We start from the raw sequence: 15,389 nt of genomic DNA on the forward strand, positions 1-15,389 counted from the left end.
TGGTAAGACAACACTTTATGTTTTGCACTTGAAGTTTCCAAGTTGAGGCCCTAAAAGACACTCGAGTGAAAGTGGAAGTACCTGCCCCTGTCCCTGGACTTGTTTGTGTTAAGAGTAGAGGACATCTTTGAAGGATACCTGCAAGCAGCTCAGCAGGTGAGCTTCATACTGTGATGGTGTAATCTCACACGTGTTGGATTCCGTTTAATGAAGAAATTTCCTTGTTCAGGGTCCATGTAGTTTTGGTGTCAATGGCAGCCTCAATGGTGTGGGTTTCTCTGCTTTTTCTTCCGCAGCTAACTTATTGCCTTCACAACTTCCGTCACACAAAAGGTAAACCACACCTCTTCTCATTCACATCCACATCACAGTTTTAGAAGTTTTTTTTGTATGAAGCAAGTAGCACATTTGTGATCTGTCAAGTTGCAGATCGTGGGCGTATTTAGCTTATTTGTGGAGGTGCTCAAGATAGATAGATAGATAGATACTTTATTCATCCCCGCAGGGAAATTCACATAACCAGCAGCATCCCTGAGCTGAGACAATACAATAATAAAGCAAAAAGAATACAATATACAAATACCCAATTTGACGTGCAAATGCCCACTGTAGCGTGTTGTATAGAATATCTAAATAGTGCTACACAGAATACATATTGCAATAAAATTCGGTAATATGCAATGTAGGGGGTGTGGTTTAATGTGGGCTTTTACTCTGCCAGGTAGAGTTAAAGAGCCTCATGGCATGAGGAAGAAAAGGTCTCTTCAGTCTGTCCGTAGTACAAGACAGCGACAGCAGTCTTTCGCTGAAACTGCTCTTCTGTCTGGAGATAGATTGACCACAGCTTTTCCAGTGCCCGTCTCTCAGCTACTGTTGTCAGGCTGTCCAGCTCTGTGCCCACAACAGAGCTCGCTTTCCTCGCCAGTTTATTGAGACAAGGGGCATCCTTCTTCTTGACGCTGCCTCCCCAACACGCTGTCGCATAGAAGAGGGCGCTTGCCACAACTGTCTCATAGAATATTTTCAGGAGCGTTTTGCAGATTTTGAAGGAGGCCAGCCTTATGAGGAAGTAAAGTCGGCTTTGGCCTTTCCTACATAGAGCTTCTGTGTTGGCAGTCTAGTCCAGTTTGTTGTCCAGCTGCACACCCAGGTATTTGTAGGTCTGGACAAATTCTACACATTCTCCTTTGATGGTTACAGGAACCGGGTGAGTTCTAGTTCTCCTGAAGTCCACCACCATCTCCCTGGTCTTGGTGGTGTTCAGGTGCAGGTGGTTTGCGTCGCTCCATTGGACAATGTCCTGAATCAATTTCCTGTACTCCTCCTCCTGCCCATTTCTGATACAGCCCACGATCGCAGTGTCATCGGCAAACTTTTGCACATGGCAGGACTCAGAGTTGTACTTAAAGTCCGATGTATACAGAGTGAATAGGAACGGAGAGAACACGGTCCCCTGCGGATATCCTGTGCTGCTAACCACAGTGTCCGATGTACAGCCCCCCTGTTTCACATACTGGGGTCTGCCTGTAAGGTAGTCCGTAATCCATTCTACAAGGTGTGAGCTAACTCCCATCTCTGTCAGTTTCCTACTCAGTAGCAGAGGCTGTATGGTATTTAAGGCACTGGAGAAGTCCAAAAATGTAATCCTCACAGCCCCCTTAGCCCTATCCAGGTGAGAGAGGGATCGGTGTAACATGTATACTATAGCATCCTCCACTCCCACCTTCTCCTGGTAAGCAAATTGCAGAGGGTCGATGGCAATTTAAATCCAAATCCAAAATCAATCCAAGCACCCCCCAAAATGATAGCGTTTTAAAACTCTCTTTATCTCAATAGAAGGCAGGATAGGCTTTAATATGATAAAAAAATGGAAAAAGTCTAACAAAACAAAAATGGGAAAAACACAGTGTCAGAAATACTCCATTGCATTGAAATGGGTGATACTATATGATTCCTAGCACCACATCATAGTATTTCTGCATTATTTATTAGTATTTTTGTAATATTTTCTATGTTGAACTTTTGTCATATATCTGTAGTATTACTGTAGTTGTATTTTTATAATAAATCTGTAGTAATACTGAAGTTGTATTTTTGTAGTATTTATGTAGTCGTTATTTTGTAGTACTTCTGTAATATTACCGTAGTTTTTTTTGGTCGTATTTTTGCAGTTTTGTTATTGTGGTATTTCCGCAGTAGAATCTATGTAGCAAAATCTGAAGTATTTTTGTTGTATTACTTTAGTTGTATGTAGGGATATTTGTCGTAGTAATTCTGCAGTCAGATTTTTGTAGTATTTTCATAGATTGCTGTACTTTTCATTTTGAGGTATTTTGTAATATTTCTACAGTAGTATTTTTGTAATATTTTCTCAGTACATTTTTAGTATATCTGTAGTCGTTTTATACAGGGAGTGCAGAATTGTTAGGCAAGTTGTATTTTTGAGGATTAATTTTATTATTGAACAACAACCATGTTCTTAATGAACCCAAAAGTCTCATTAATATCAAAGCTGAATATTTTGGAAGTTGGAGTGGGGCTTTTTTAGTTTTAGCTATTTTAGGAGGATATCTGTGTGTGCAGGTGACTATTACTGTGCATAATTATTAGGCAACTTAACAAAAAACAAATGTATACCCGTTTCAATTATTTATTTTCATCAGGGAAACCAATATAACAGCTCAACATTCACAAATATACATTTCTGACATTCAAAAACAAAACAAAAACAAATCAGTGACCAATATAGCCACCTTTCTTTGCAAGGACACTCAAAAGCCTGCCATCCATGGATTCTGTCAGTGCTTTGATCTGTTCACGATCAACATTGCGTGCAGCAGCAACCACAGCCTCCCAGAAACTGTTCAGAGAGGTGTACTGTTTTCCCTCCTTGTAAATCTCACATTTGATGAGGGACCACAGGTTCTCTATGGGGTTCAGATCAGGTGAACAAGGAGGCCATGTCATTAGTTTTTCTTCTTTTAGACCCTTTCTTGCCAGCCACGCTGTGGAGTACTTGGATGCGTGTGATGGAGCGTTGTCCTGCATGAAAATCATGTTTTTCTTGAAGGATGCGGACTTCTTCCTGTACCACTGCTTGAAGAAGGTGTCTTCCAGAAACTGGCAGTAGGACTGGGAGTTGAGCTTGAGTCCATCCTCAACCCGAAAAGGCCCCACAAGCTCATCTTTGATGATACCAGCCCATACCAGTACCCCACCTCCACCTTGCTGGCGTCTGAGGCGGACTGGAGCTCTCTGCCCTTTACCGATCCAGCCACGGGCCCATCCATCTGGCCCATCAAGACTCACTCTCATTTCATCAGTCCATAAAACCTTAGAAAAATACGTCTTGAGATTTTTCTTGGCCCAGTCTTGACGTTTCAGCTTGTGTGTCTTGTTCAGTGGTGGTCGTTTTTCAGCCTTTCTTACCTTGGCCATGTCTCTGAGTATTGCACACCTTGTGCTTTTGGGCACTCCAGTGATGTTGCAGCTCTGAAATATGGCAAAACTGGTGGCAAGTGGCATCTTGGCAGCTGTACGCTTGACTTTTCTCAGTTCACGGGCAGTTATTTTGCGCCTTGGTTTTTCTACACGCTTCTTGCGACCCTGTTGACTATTTTGAATGTAACGCTTGATTGTTCGATGATCATTCTTCAGAAGCTTGGCAATTTTAAGAGTGCTGCATCCCTCTGCAAGATATCTCACTATTTTTGACTTTTCAGAGCCTGTCAAGTCCCTCTTCTGACCCATTTTGCCAAAGGAAAGGAAGTTGCCTAATAATTATGCACACCTGATATAGGGTGTTGATGTCATTAGACCACACCCCTTCTCATTACAGAGATGCACATCACCTGATATGCTTAATTGGTAGTAGGCTTTCGAGCCTATACAGCTTGGAGTAAGACAACATGCATAAAGAGGATGCTGTGGTCAAAATACTCATTTACCTAATAATTCTGCACTCCCTGTAGTGGACCCTGCTGTTGAACAGAAGAGCGGGTTGTGTCACCCTGACCTGAGTGACATGGCCGCTTTCTTGTGTCCCGTTTCATCTGGAGAGACAAAAGCATGATCAACTTTGGTGCCGAGGTGCATAACTTGTTTGGGTGTTTGGGCATTTAGGTTGGCCATGGTTGAAATATTTTTGTGTGTGTTTTTTGCTACTTTTTCCATTTTTTATTTTATTTGTTTTTGGGGTGTTTTTGTCTTGCTGATGACCAGGCTAGATAGAAAGATAGATAGATAGATGGATAGATGGATGGATGGATGGATGGATGGATGGATGGATGGATGGATGGATGGATGGATGGATGGATGGATGGATGGATGGATGGATGGATGGATGGATGGATGGATGGATGGATGGATGGATAGATAGATAGTTTTGTAGTATTACTGACATTGTATCTTTGTAGTATTTTTGTCATAATATTTATGTACGAGTATTTTTGTATTATAGTGTTAATGTTGTGGTATTTTTGTAGTATCTCTGTCGAAGTATTTATGTACTATTTTTTTGTACTATAGTGTTCCTGTAGTCGTATTTCTGTTGTTTTTCTGTAGAATTATTTGAAGTATTTCCATACTAGTATATTTGTAGTATTTCTTTAGTATTTTTTTTCTGTTGTAATGTTTCTATCATAGATTTTTTATCATAGCATGACTGTAGTAGTATCTCTGTCGTATTTCTATAGTATAATTTTTCTTATCAGAATGAAGACAAAAGGCAGCAAAAAAAGTTTTTTTTTATTACTAGTACTATTTACTAATATATATACTGTATATCTTCATTATATTTTGACCATTTTTGTTTGGCGAGCCGGATGAAGAATGACAAGCAGTGTGTTCGCCCACCCCTGATCTGGGTGCTCAACACTACCGAACCTAAAATCACCCGTGTTGCAGAGATTACAAACTGCTGCCCAAAGCAAAATGCATGCACAATAGGACTATAATGTTGTCTGTGTTTAAGCAACAAATTACATAAATTGTGAGTTACACAAATATACTGAAGTCGCACATACATTGATAGAACAAGTGGCCATGCATACAGGTCCTTCAAAAATATTTTTGAATAATGTGATCAAGTCCACTATTTCGCAAAGTGTAATAATAAAAATGAAACTTTCATTTATTTTGGATTCATTGCACACCAACTGAAATCTTTCAGGTCTTGTATTGTTTTAATGTGAATGATCTTGGCATACAGCTCATGAAAACTCAAAATTCCAATCTCCAAAAATAAGCATATCATGAAAAGATGCTCTAAAAGCGAGCTACTGTCCTAATCATAAACAAGGTAACTTAACATTTCCTGAAGCTGTTAAAAACTCCTAGCCTGGTTCATTACTCAAAACGCAATCTTGAATAAGACTGCTGACCTGACTGCTGTCCAGAAGGGCAGCATTGACACCCCCAAGGAAGAGGTTAAGACACAAAACGAAATCTCTGAGCGGATATACTCTTCCCAAAGTGCTGTATCAAGGCACCTCACTGGGGAAATCTGTGGCAGAAAACGCTGCACAACCAGAAGAGGTGACCGGATCCTGAGGAAAGTTGTAAAGAACAGCCAATTCCGGACCTTGGGCAACCTGATGAAGCAGTGGACTGAGTCTGGAGTAGGAGCATCCAGAGCCACAGTGCACAGGTCTGTGCAGGAAATGAGCTGCGGGTACCGCATTCCCCCGGTCAAACCACAATTGAACCAGAAACAGCGGCAGAAATGGCTCACCTGGGCAACAAAGACGCATCACTGGACTGTTGCTCAGTGAAGCAAAGTACTTTCTTCGGATAAGAACAAATTTTGCATGTCCTTCGAAAACCAAGGTGTCAGAGTCTGTACGAAGCCGCTGGTGTTGGTGCACTGTGTTTTATCCAGCAAGGGGTGAATACAGCTTGCTATCAGGAGATAGATTTTGGTGCACTTCATGCTTCTATCTGCTATCTTCTAGCTTTACGGAGATGAAGATTTGATGTTTTGGCACGACCTGACACCTGCTCACAAAAACCAAACCCACGGGTAAATGGTTTACTGACCATGGTGTTACTGTGCTCAATTGGGCTGCCAACTCTCCTGACGTGAGCCCAATTGAGAATCTAAGGAATTATGCGAGAAGGAAGTTGAGAGACACCAGACCCAGTTTGGACACTGGATGAGCTTAAAGCCGCTCTCAAAGCATCCTGGGCCTCCATAACACCTAAGCAGTGCCACAGGCTGATTACCTCCATGACACGCCGCATGAACTACAGTTGTGTGTAGGGAATCTAAAATAAATGGAAGTCTAATGATCATCAGTACATTACAGAATATAAATAGACATATATGCAAACATTGTTTTGAAGGACCTGTATACAAACACACACACACAAACATTTTTAAGCTATGAAGTGAGTTTTATTTTTTGGTAAAACTAATTCACACCAAAATCTATACTTTTTTAAAATTAACCCCTTAAAAATTCCTGTAAAATTCGCCCCAAAGCTCAATCCAAAACATACCCAAAGTAAATGAAATGCAGTTTGGAGAATATGGACAGTTTTTTTCTCTCATTTAAGAAGGTAACACTCTTAAGTTTTGGAAATGCTACAAACTTTGAATCATCTGAGTTGGAACACACAGAAATAGAAGGTTTATATTCTTGCCAGATTTTTTTGCAATTAAATGCCTGCAGATGACTGTACCATGGGTTTCTTAGCTGAAAAATAGGAGAGACAATACCTTGAAACCTTGTCAAATTGGATCACAATCTGAAAAACTAAACATGGGTAAGTCTAGGTGTTTCCAAAAGTGTCCGTTCGGAGACAACCTTTGTAATTGTGTACAGACGCTCCCCTACTATGACCATTCGGCTTACGGTAGATACGGACATTTTTTGGGGATGTCGGAAAATATCCGGTAAGTTAGATTTTGTATTATGTGCATCTTTTCCAGAGTACAGGAATTACTGTAGTGCTTCTTTCCGCTGCTACCAGCGTGTGGCGCTGTAAGGGGTCACTTAGCATCCACACTGAAGAAAAAAAAATTAGCTTACTTTTCCTAGTTTGTGTGTAAACATTCTATATTGTCTATACTATGTCTATACTATCTCCAGCGCACTCAGAACTTTGACGTTTTTATTGTTTAATATCTCGTGCATCCATTCAATATGGTTGGTGTGAAGTGTAAAGAAGAGGTGAGACGTTTCTATTGAAAATAAAAGTGGAATAAGAAACTTTGATGCGGTTGAGAAAATGGTTGGATCGCTTTTTTTCGGCCACTCTCTAACGGAGGAAGACCTCTTGACCTCCAAAAGTAAGTTACACTTCACTTTATTTATCTTTATAGAGCATATTATTTTATGAAATGTTCATTTTTTAGTACAAAACAATACAGGTTACTTATACAAGCCTTAAACATACTTATATAAACCTTAAACATACAAAATATAGCACTGTAGAAACCTACGGACAAATTAAACTTACGAACGATCGTCCGGAACCTGTCTCGTTCCTGAGTAGGGGAATGTTTGCATACAATGGTGCATAAAAATGAATCACGAGTGGCATTACGCAAGTTTATGTTGGGGTCTAATTTGAACACACTCCATACATCTGCTTATCGTTCTTTTTTAATTTCATTGGCCAACCTATTTGTCAATCATCATTTGAATTGGCCACATCTAGCTAAACATATTCAAAGGTTAAGCAGGCGATGTCTGTTTTGTCACTACAGACCCCCTTAGGCTAACGAGGGCTGCAGACTGTGAAAAAAGGCCTGCAATTGGCCGAGTGTGGTGTCAGTCAAAAAGTCTGAGGCTATCAGTCATATTGGAAATAATTTTACGAGTCTGTTTATTTGTAAACGGGAAATATGTGGCAAAACAAACTTCGCAACAAGGAACGTCTAACGATGCAGACATGCTTTGAGGCTGATTGTTTTATATCAATCGGCTTATCTTGTGTTATAGAGTAAATATTTTACACGGTTGGATTCACTGGACTGTCCTGGATATAATGAGTCCATGCTTGCAGAGAATAATCTCATTAACTGACTACAAGGGGAAGTTATTAGTGAGCTATCCCAAATTTGTAGTTTTTGTGTACTGTATCTCAATTCAGACTGATCGTGATTTTTCTTTGGTGAGTACATTTTGATTCATATCTCGATCCACCGGAGGTTAAGCTTTCCAAGGAAATATGGCATGATATTTAAGTGACATTGAACAGACATTTATTAGTTTATAAGCAGCCCGCCAGCGGGGAAATGTAGAGCAATTATATATTTTCATACAAATACATTTTAGCATTTTAAAAACAACTAAATAAATATTTCTATGTAAAAAAGAGTAGTTTGTGAAAATAAAATATTTTTAGGGTGGGCCACAATTTTTCCCCGTTCTGTAGATTGCACACCATTATCCTATAGTGTAAGGGGGTCCCCAACGTGATGTGCGTGGGCACCAGGTTGCCCCCTAAGGACAATTTAGGTGCACGCGGATCTGTTGCTAAAAGAGAAGCTCACCAGTGCTGGCTCATTATAATTTTTTTTTTTATTGGTTGACTGAGTCTATTTGACCCTATTTTATTTTGTAGCTTGGAATGTACAGCATTTTGAGTTGCAATTTGTTGTCGTAAATGTGCTACACAGATACATTTTGAGTGATTGATTGAATGATTGATTGATTTTTGCTTGTTATAAAAATATGATTGTAAAAACTTAATTTGAATATTCTTTGCAAAATGTACTAATCGTGCACTTTCTGTAAGAAAATAGCATTCCTAATGTCAAATGTTTTGTGGGCCACAAATGTCCCTCGGTCCATAGTTTGGACATGGGTCTACAACATTTTTCAAGTGGAGAGTTACTATTTGTTGATAATTAGCTACTTAGCAAGCTATTTATCTAGCTTTTAGCTAGCTTTCTCCTACATTTTTAAAACATTTTATTTATATTTTGTATTTTAGAACAGACAGGCTCAGACATGTATAAAAAACAACAATCCAGCAGATGCGTACTACAGTGCTCTCATAAAATGCCACATCTTCCTACATGTTAAGCTATTTAGCTTTTTAGCTAGTTTTTTTACATTATTTATGCAAGCTACCTAGCTAACATTTTACTTCTTTGCCAGTTATCAAGCAACGTTTAGGGGCTCCCTTTCAGCTAACTATCAAGCTTCAGCTTTTTAGTTTTTAAACAAGCTATCTAGCTAGCTTTTTACATTTTTTTGCGTGCTATGTATCTAATATTTTACCTTTCTAGCTTTGTTTTTAGCTCTCTATCTGGCTATTTAGATAGCTTTTCACTCTTTGAGCTATCTGTTTAAATCCCTTTTAGTTTTTTACCATTTTTACCTTTTAAGCTAACTATCAAGCTACTATTTAGCAAGCCATCTAGCTAAGTTGCTATTTTAGAAATGTTTATGAAAGTGGATTCCCTTTGCCCTAATTATTAACAAACAGTAGCTCTCGGCTTGAAAAAAGTAGGAGACCCCTGATAAAATGACATAGCCTTTCTTGTGAAGCTTTTTGAATCAATTTCTTTTCACCTTCTCGTTGTCTTTCAGGGAATTCGCTGCTCGTGCATGAAGAGTCAGCCAATGCTTTCCTTTCCCGGGAACTGCTTTACAACAGTTGGGACTTTGAGTTAGTGGTCATTGACAGCCTGGAAAGGGAATGTCGGGAGGAGATATGCACATATGAAGAAGCCAGGGAAGTGTTTGAGGATGACATTCAGACGGTAATAAAACTGTAGTAACACCTAAATTAACAGTCCCAAAGTTGTGGCTGACGGGCCATTTGCGACCCCCCGGAATAATAGTTGGAGTCCCCAGGCCTTAATATGAAATTCAAAAGTAAGATTGCTTTATTTTCATATTAATCATTTTGTTTTTGGGGATGTTATTTACTTACTTATTTACCAAATTATTTTTGTATTTATTTATCCCCTTCTTGTGTTAGCTTTTAGGTAACATGCCCTATGTTAGCGGGCCAGTGGTGACCCAAAGTCTTTAATCATCTGTAAAAACCCACTAAAAACAATAACACGTGTTTTTTTTCTTCTCCCAAATCTTGGTTACCTTGTCAGGCTTCCTTTTCCATTAAAATATATTGTGTTATTCCATTTTTGGCCTTTTTTGCCAAAAAGCTAAAAAAATACCTTTACTAAGCAAAAACAAATATGAAATGGAGCTAGCTGTCACTCATGATTTCAGTTTTGACTATAGTTTATAAAGCCGTCCTCGGCAGTGGGCAGGGGACACCCTGAACTGATTTCCAGCCAGTGGCAGGGCACACAGAGACGAACAACCATTCATACGCTCAGTCACACCTAGGGACAATTTGGACAAGCCAATTGAACTGACATGCATGTCTTTGGAATGTGGGAGGAAACCGGAGTGCCTGTAAGAAACTCATGCAAGCACGGGGAGAACATGCAAACTCCACACAGAAAGATTGGTAGCTGGATTTGATCCCATGACATCAGAACTGTGCCATGGACGCTAACCACTCAGAACAGGATTACGTTAAATGCGGGGTTCCCCAAGGTTCAATTTTGGGCCCAGTACAGGCTGTACTTGCCCAAGACACATTGCCTCTACAACCCTTTTAAATGTCCTAACGGTCTTGGGCTATTCTATCTATCTGAATTGATTTATATTGGCCATCACGATCACTGCGGTCCTCTGGCAGCGGTTTGTTGATTATTCCTAGGGTGAGGACCAAAACTTACGGTGAGGCACTATTTAGCCACTTTAGTCCTCACCTATGGAAAGGTCTGCCGGAGGACATTAGGTCTACGTGGAACCATGATAGTTTCTCAGAGGAGGCTCAGGACCAGGGGTATCAAACACAATGTACTTGGGGACTGGCAGATCAAGGATATGAGTGAGGTTGGGCCGCTTCAGGTTTTCAAAGGCAGGAACTTCCTGAAAGTTACATGAAAGATGTCTTTGAAGCTCACAACAGTTCACAACATTCTCCTTTCAGATTCAGATTCAGATATACTTTATTGTCATTCGTGTACACGTGTATACAGAACGAAATGTTGATACATATGACCCGCACAGCTTCCTTGAGCGTCAGCCGGGATAGATAAATTTAACCATGTCTTTGTCAGAATTATAGCGCACACACACCATGGCTGCAACTCACTTCAACTTTCCATTTCGGGTTAGCGTGTGTGCAGCACAGTTCTGAGGTCAAGAGATCGAACCTTCCTGTGTTGAGTTTGCATGTTCTCCCCATGCTTGCGTGGGTTTCCCCCGGGCACTCCGGTTTCCTCCCACTTTTCAAAAACATGCTAACAGGTTAATTGCCGGGTCCAAGTTCTTCCTAGGTGAGAATGAGCAAATGAATTGTCTGTCTCTGTGTACCCTGCGATTGGTTGGCAACCAGTTAAGGGTGTCCCCTGCCCACTGCCTGAAGATAGCAGGGATGGACTCCAGCACCCCCGCAAACCTACTGAGGATAAACGATGCAGATAATGGATGGATAGATGGATGGATGAGTGGAATTTGTGATCGGTTTGCAAAAAACTATGAATCGAATCTGCTTAATAGTTAAAGAGTATAGTCTGTGATGTGTACCCACTCCTGTTTGCCAAACCAAGAAGTAATTGGCCATTTTGGGCATTCTTTTGGGCAAATCCGTCTCCATCATTAGCTTATAAAATTTGGAACATCACCTAACTTATAATCACAGAGTTAGCATCCATATCAAACTTGCGCATGTAGTACAAACATTAAGCTTTCATATCATGGTAGGGACCCCAAAATATCGTCTTGAGGGCCTCAAATGGGCCGCGGGCTACAAGTTTAAGTCCGATGCTCAAGACACAGCTGTTTTAATATAACTTTTAATCGACCATTTTCATCCATTAGTAGGTTTATTTGTTTTAGTTATTCGACTTGGTATTTCACATTTTTTTGTTTTGGTTTTCTAATTTGTTTAATTGATTTCAGTGTTTCGTTGTGTGACTGAAAAAGGAGTCACTTTTGACTTAACCTCACCCGACTTACATTTTTTTCTTTGTTGAATCATTTGTTCAGGGAGGTAAAAAAGGAACAATATTTTTTTTACTTCACATCTCTAAATAAAACACATGACAAGCGACAAGATACATTACTTTCAGCTTATGAGGAGACGTAATCAGTTTGGGGCCTGATTCCCATCTTACCAAAACTTCAACATCTCTCCTTTTTATTACAGCTCAGTCATAGAATTTTTGGGGGAAGGAAGGTGGGGGAAGAAACAAAGGGAATCTCCAGAGGAACGTCATACACAAGAATGGAGTCCACAGGCAAACGGGTGATTAGGTTGAGTAGATCACAAAAAGAAAAGACTCTTTGAAGTGAGGAAATACTTTACTCAACTGTAAGGACTCTGTAAGTCTCAATATTTGTAGTAAATGCATTATAAATTTACAATAATCCTATCAAAAGTCAGTTTACAACGGAGTGTAAAGTGCAGATATTTGTTTTTAAATTTGAAATACAAAACATGTCCAGAAACGTGAATAATACCTCTGTGTACGTAGCAGTGTAAACAATATCAGGTTCATGCATTTCATTTTTTGGTCTTTAATACACTTTCCTTTCTATGTACAGGAAGTATTTTGGAATGACTACGTTGAAAGCCACGGTAAGTTTTTATTACCGTATTTTCCAGACTATAAGGCGCACCCAAAAACCCCATATTGGCCAGAAATTTGAACAATTTGGAAATGCATTTCCATATTTGTGCAATGGATGGCTGTTTACAATTGCAAGCATATCGTGGCAGGGAGGATACGGGACCCTTTCCACTAGACCGGTGTTTTTTTTTTTAACTTTTTGGAGCCAAGGCACATTTCCTTTTTAAAAAATCCAACGGAACACCACCGGTTGGTGCCCATGCATCTCCGGCAAAAGTATCTGCCGCCATTTGGAGCACAGCCATGGGGGGATCTGCATGCACCTCCTTACCAGCAGGTTTCTGGAGGTCCAGATGGCGTCTTTGATGGCGGCGAGAGTGAGCCAGTCCTTGGCAAAGTTGTTCTGTGACCTTTCGACAGACTCACCCCGTAAAGCACGTACTGTGCGTCGGGGACCTCCCATGCTGGCAAGTCCGGGAATTTTCCTAGGTGGACGGCTATTGCCCACAGGTCCTCGGCAGCGCTGCACTCCCAAAAAAGGTGCCTCACCGACTCCTGGGCGCCACAGCCAGGTCGAGGGCAGGTCGAAATCGCTGACATTCCTCGGTAGTGCATGACCGCTCTGACTGGGAGAACCTCATGAGCCACCACCCATGACAGGTCCCGTAGTCTGTTTGGGTGGGCAGGATGATTCACGTTGCTCCAGACTGTTGTATGCTCGTCAAACGCAAGCCCCCGCACAGGAATCACTGTTGCTCACGCCTGCACTATAGCAATAAGGGCGCTGTGATTTTGTAAAGTGTGACATTCTTGTGTTTCTAAATCAAATTTCTTTAAAAAGTCCCAAATAAAAAGATGTGTTGGTGGCAAGTTGAAGGACACTGGTATCACGTGATTGTTTGGTAGTTGAAGTTTTAGCTTCCGCAAGTACAGCCCATCCAGAACTGGGTCATCGCTCGACTTTTCGGGCTGTTGGGTGGGCCCACAGCGTTTTGGAAGTGGAGGGAGACATATTTGCTCCCCAGGAAGAGCTGGAGGTCAGGAACCCCTTTCCCCCTTTTTTCCTTTACCTTTATCATTGTGGGGTTTTTAAGGGTTATTGTTCTATCTTCGTTGTTCATCATCCATTATCCGTTATCGGTCAGTTCATAATATGCTACAAAGCCTAGGAGCCGGGACACTTACTCTCAGCCAAAAGGCCAAGCTAAGGTTTTTTGGTTTGAACAAATTTATTGACACTAATAACAAAAAAAACAATCACAACAGCAATCAAGCACATTCACAATATTATGTTCCAATATGATGTTATTACCAGCAAACACATAGTGAGGATTTGAACAACCCCTCTCGAAAATCCTATTAGCAATCAAGCATATTCACAATTTCATTATATGACAACTTTGTTAGTGTCAATAGATTTGTCCAGGCCAAAGTTGATTGGCCTGAACAAATCCCCCGACACCAACAACAGAAAACAATTATGACCAACACAACAGCAATCAAGCATATTCACAATATTATATTCCAATATGACGTTTTTAACAGCAAACACAATGTGAGGTTTGAACAACCCCTCTCGAAAAACATATTAGCAATCAAGCATATTCACAACCTCATTATATAACTTTGTTAGAGTCGATAGATCCGTCCAGGCCAAAGTGGGCGTTTTTAAGGGTTATTGATCTATCTTCGTTATTCATTATCCATTATCCGTTATTGGTCAGTTCATTATACGCTACAAAGCCTAGGAGCCGGGACACTTACTCTCAGCCAAAAGGCTAAGCTAAGGTCCTAGCCCTAAAGCCTTGTTGCGATCATTGCGAATGCACCGTTCCCAGAGGTACTGCAATACCGGGCCGATGCGTGGAGTGGACAGAGCAAGCTCTTAGTTGAAAAACACTGCAATAGGCCACCAGGATTTCAGAAAGCAAAATTTCGAATATAGGTCTTATCATCATACATATTTTTAGTCACGGGATTAGACATGTTAGAGTAAAAAGAAAGTTGTTTAACTTTTTTTCAGCTCAAACTAAGCATTGTAAGTGACAAACATTTTAAAAACATTTTTAAAAAGTGTGGCCGTATGTTTATTTTATATATTTCAGGATGAACAAATTACTTCCCACAATGCCTTTCTCATCATTTCATTCATAATCACAATATTCTCGTGGCATGGCCCAATACTACCATCCATACCATGACTAAAAATAGTTTGATGATGACATGAAACCTAACCTTTTAAAGGGCTATACAATAAAACAAGACTTAACTTCACTTGATAAAATGGCCAGTCCAAATTGTCCCTAGGTGTGAATGAGCGAGTGAATTGTCTGTCACTATGTGTCCTGCGACTGACTGGCAACCAATTTAGGATGTTCCCTGCCCACTGCCCAGGGACAGCTAGGATGGGCTGCAGCATCCCCGCGACCCTACTGAGGATAAGCGGTGCAGATCATGGATGGATGGACTTGACTTGATATACCTATTGATATAATGAATAGAATCAGGCACACTCCATGCTTCAATCTGTATTTGACTTCCTTTGTATTCTATTTTATGCAGTTGCATGCAATTGTGGTCAATTATATATATTCCAGATCAGGGGTCTCCAACCTATTTTAAGAATCAAACTATTTTTTTGTTCTAATTAGCGCAGAGTGCACCCAGTTTGATATGAGTTTCTAAAATATTAACTTAGATAAATGGCTTGCTAAGTACCTAGAAAGGTAGATTGATAGTTAGCTAGAAAGGTAAACAGGTAAAAACTAAAAGGGAG

General features: G+C 40.3%; 1 protein-coding gene across 1 annotated transcript in view; it reads left to right on the forward strand.

Annotated features, from left to right (window-relative positions):
• prrg2 (proline rich Gla (G-carboxyglutamic acid) 2) overlaps window positions 1-15,389 on the forward strand; it is a 30,047-nt gene continuing 14,658 nt past the window's right edge. Inside the window, exons 1-4 of the mRNA XM_088336728.1 lie at window positions 1-156; window positions 230-333; window positions 9,546-9,718; window positions 12,588-12,621. Coding sequence (XP_088192854.1) covers window positions 252-333; window positions 9,546-9,718; window positions 12,588-12,621 — 289 coding nt within the window. The 5' untranslated portion in view covers window positions 1-156; window positions 230-251. The remainder of the gene's footprint in view (window positions 157-229; window positions 334-9,545; window positions 9,719-12,587; window positions 12,622-15,389) is intronic.

This window comes from Urocampus carinirostris, chromosome 1 (genome assembly GCF_059441175.1).
Source record: "Urocampus carinirostris isolate Australia breed hairy pipefish chromosome 1, RoL_Ucar_1.0, whole genome shotgun sequence".
NCBI classification, from domain to species: Eukaryota; Metazoa; Chordata; class Actinopteri; order Syngnathiformes; family Syngnathidae; genus Urocampus; species Urocampus carinirostris.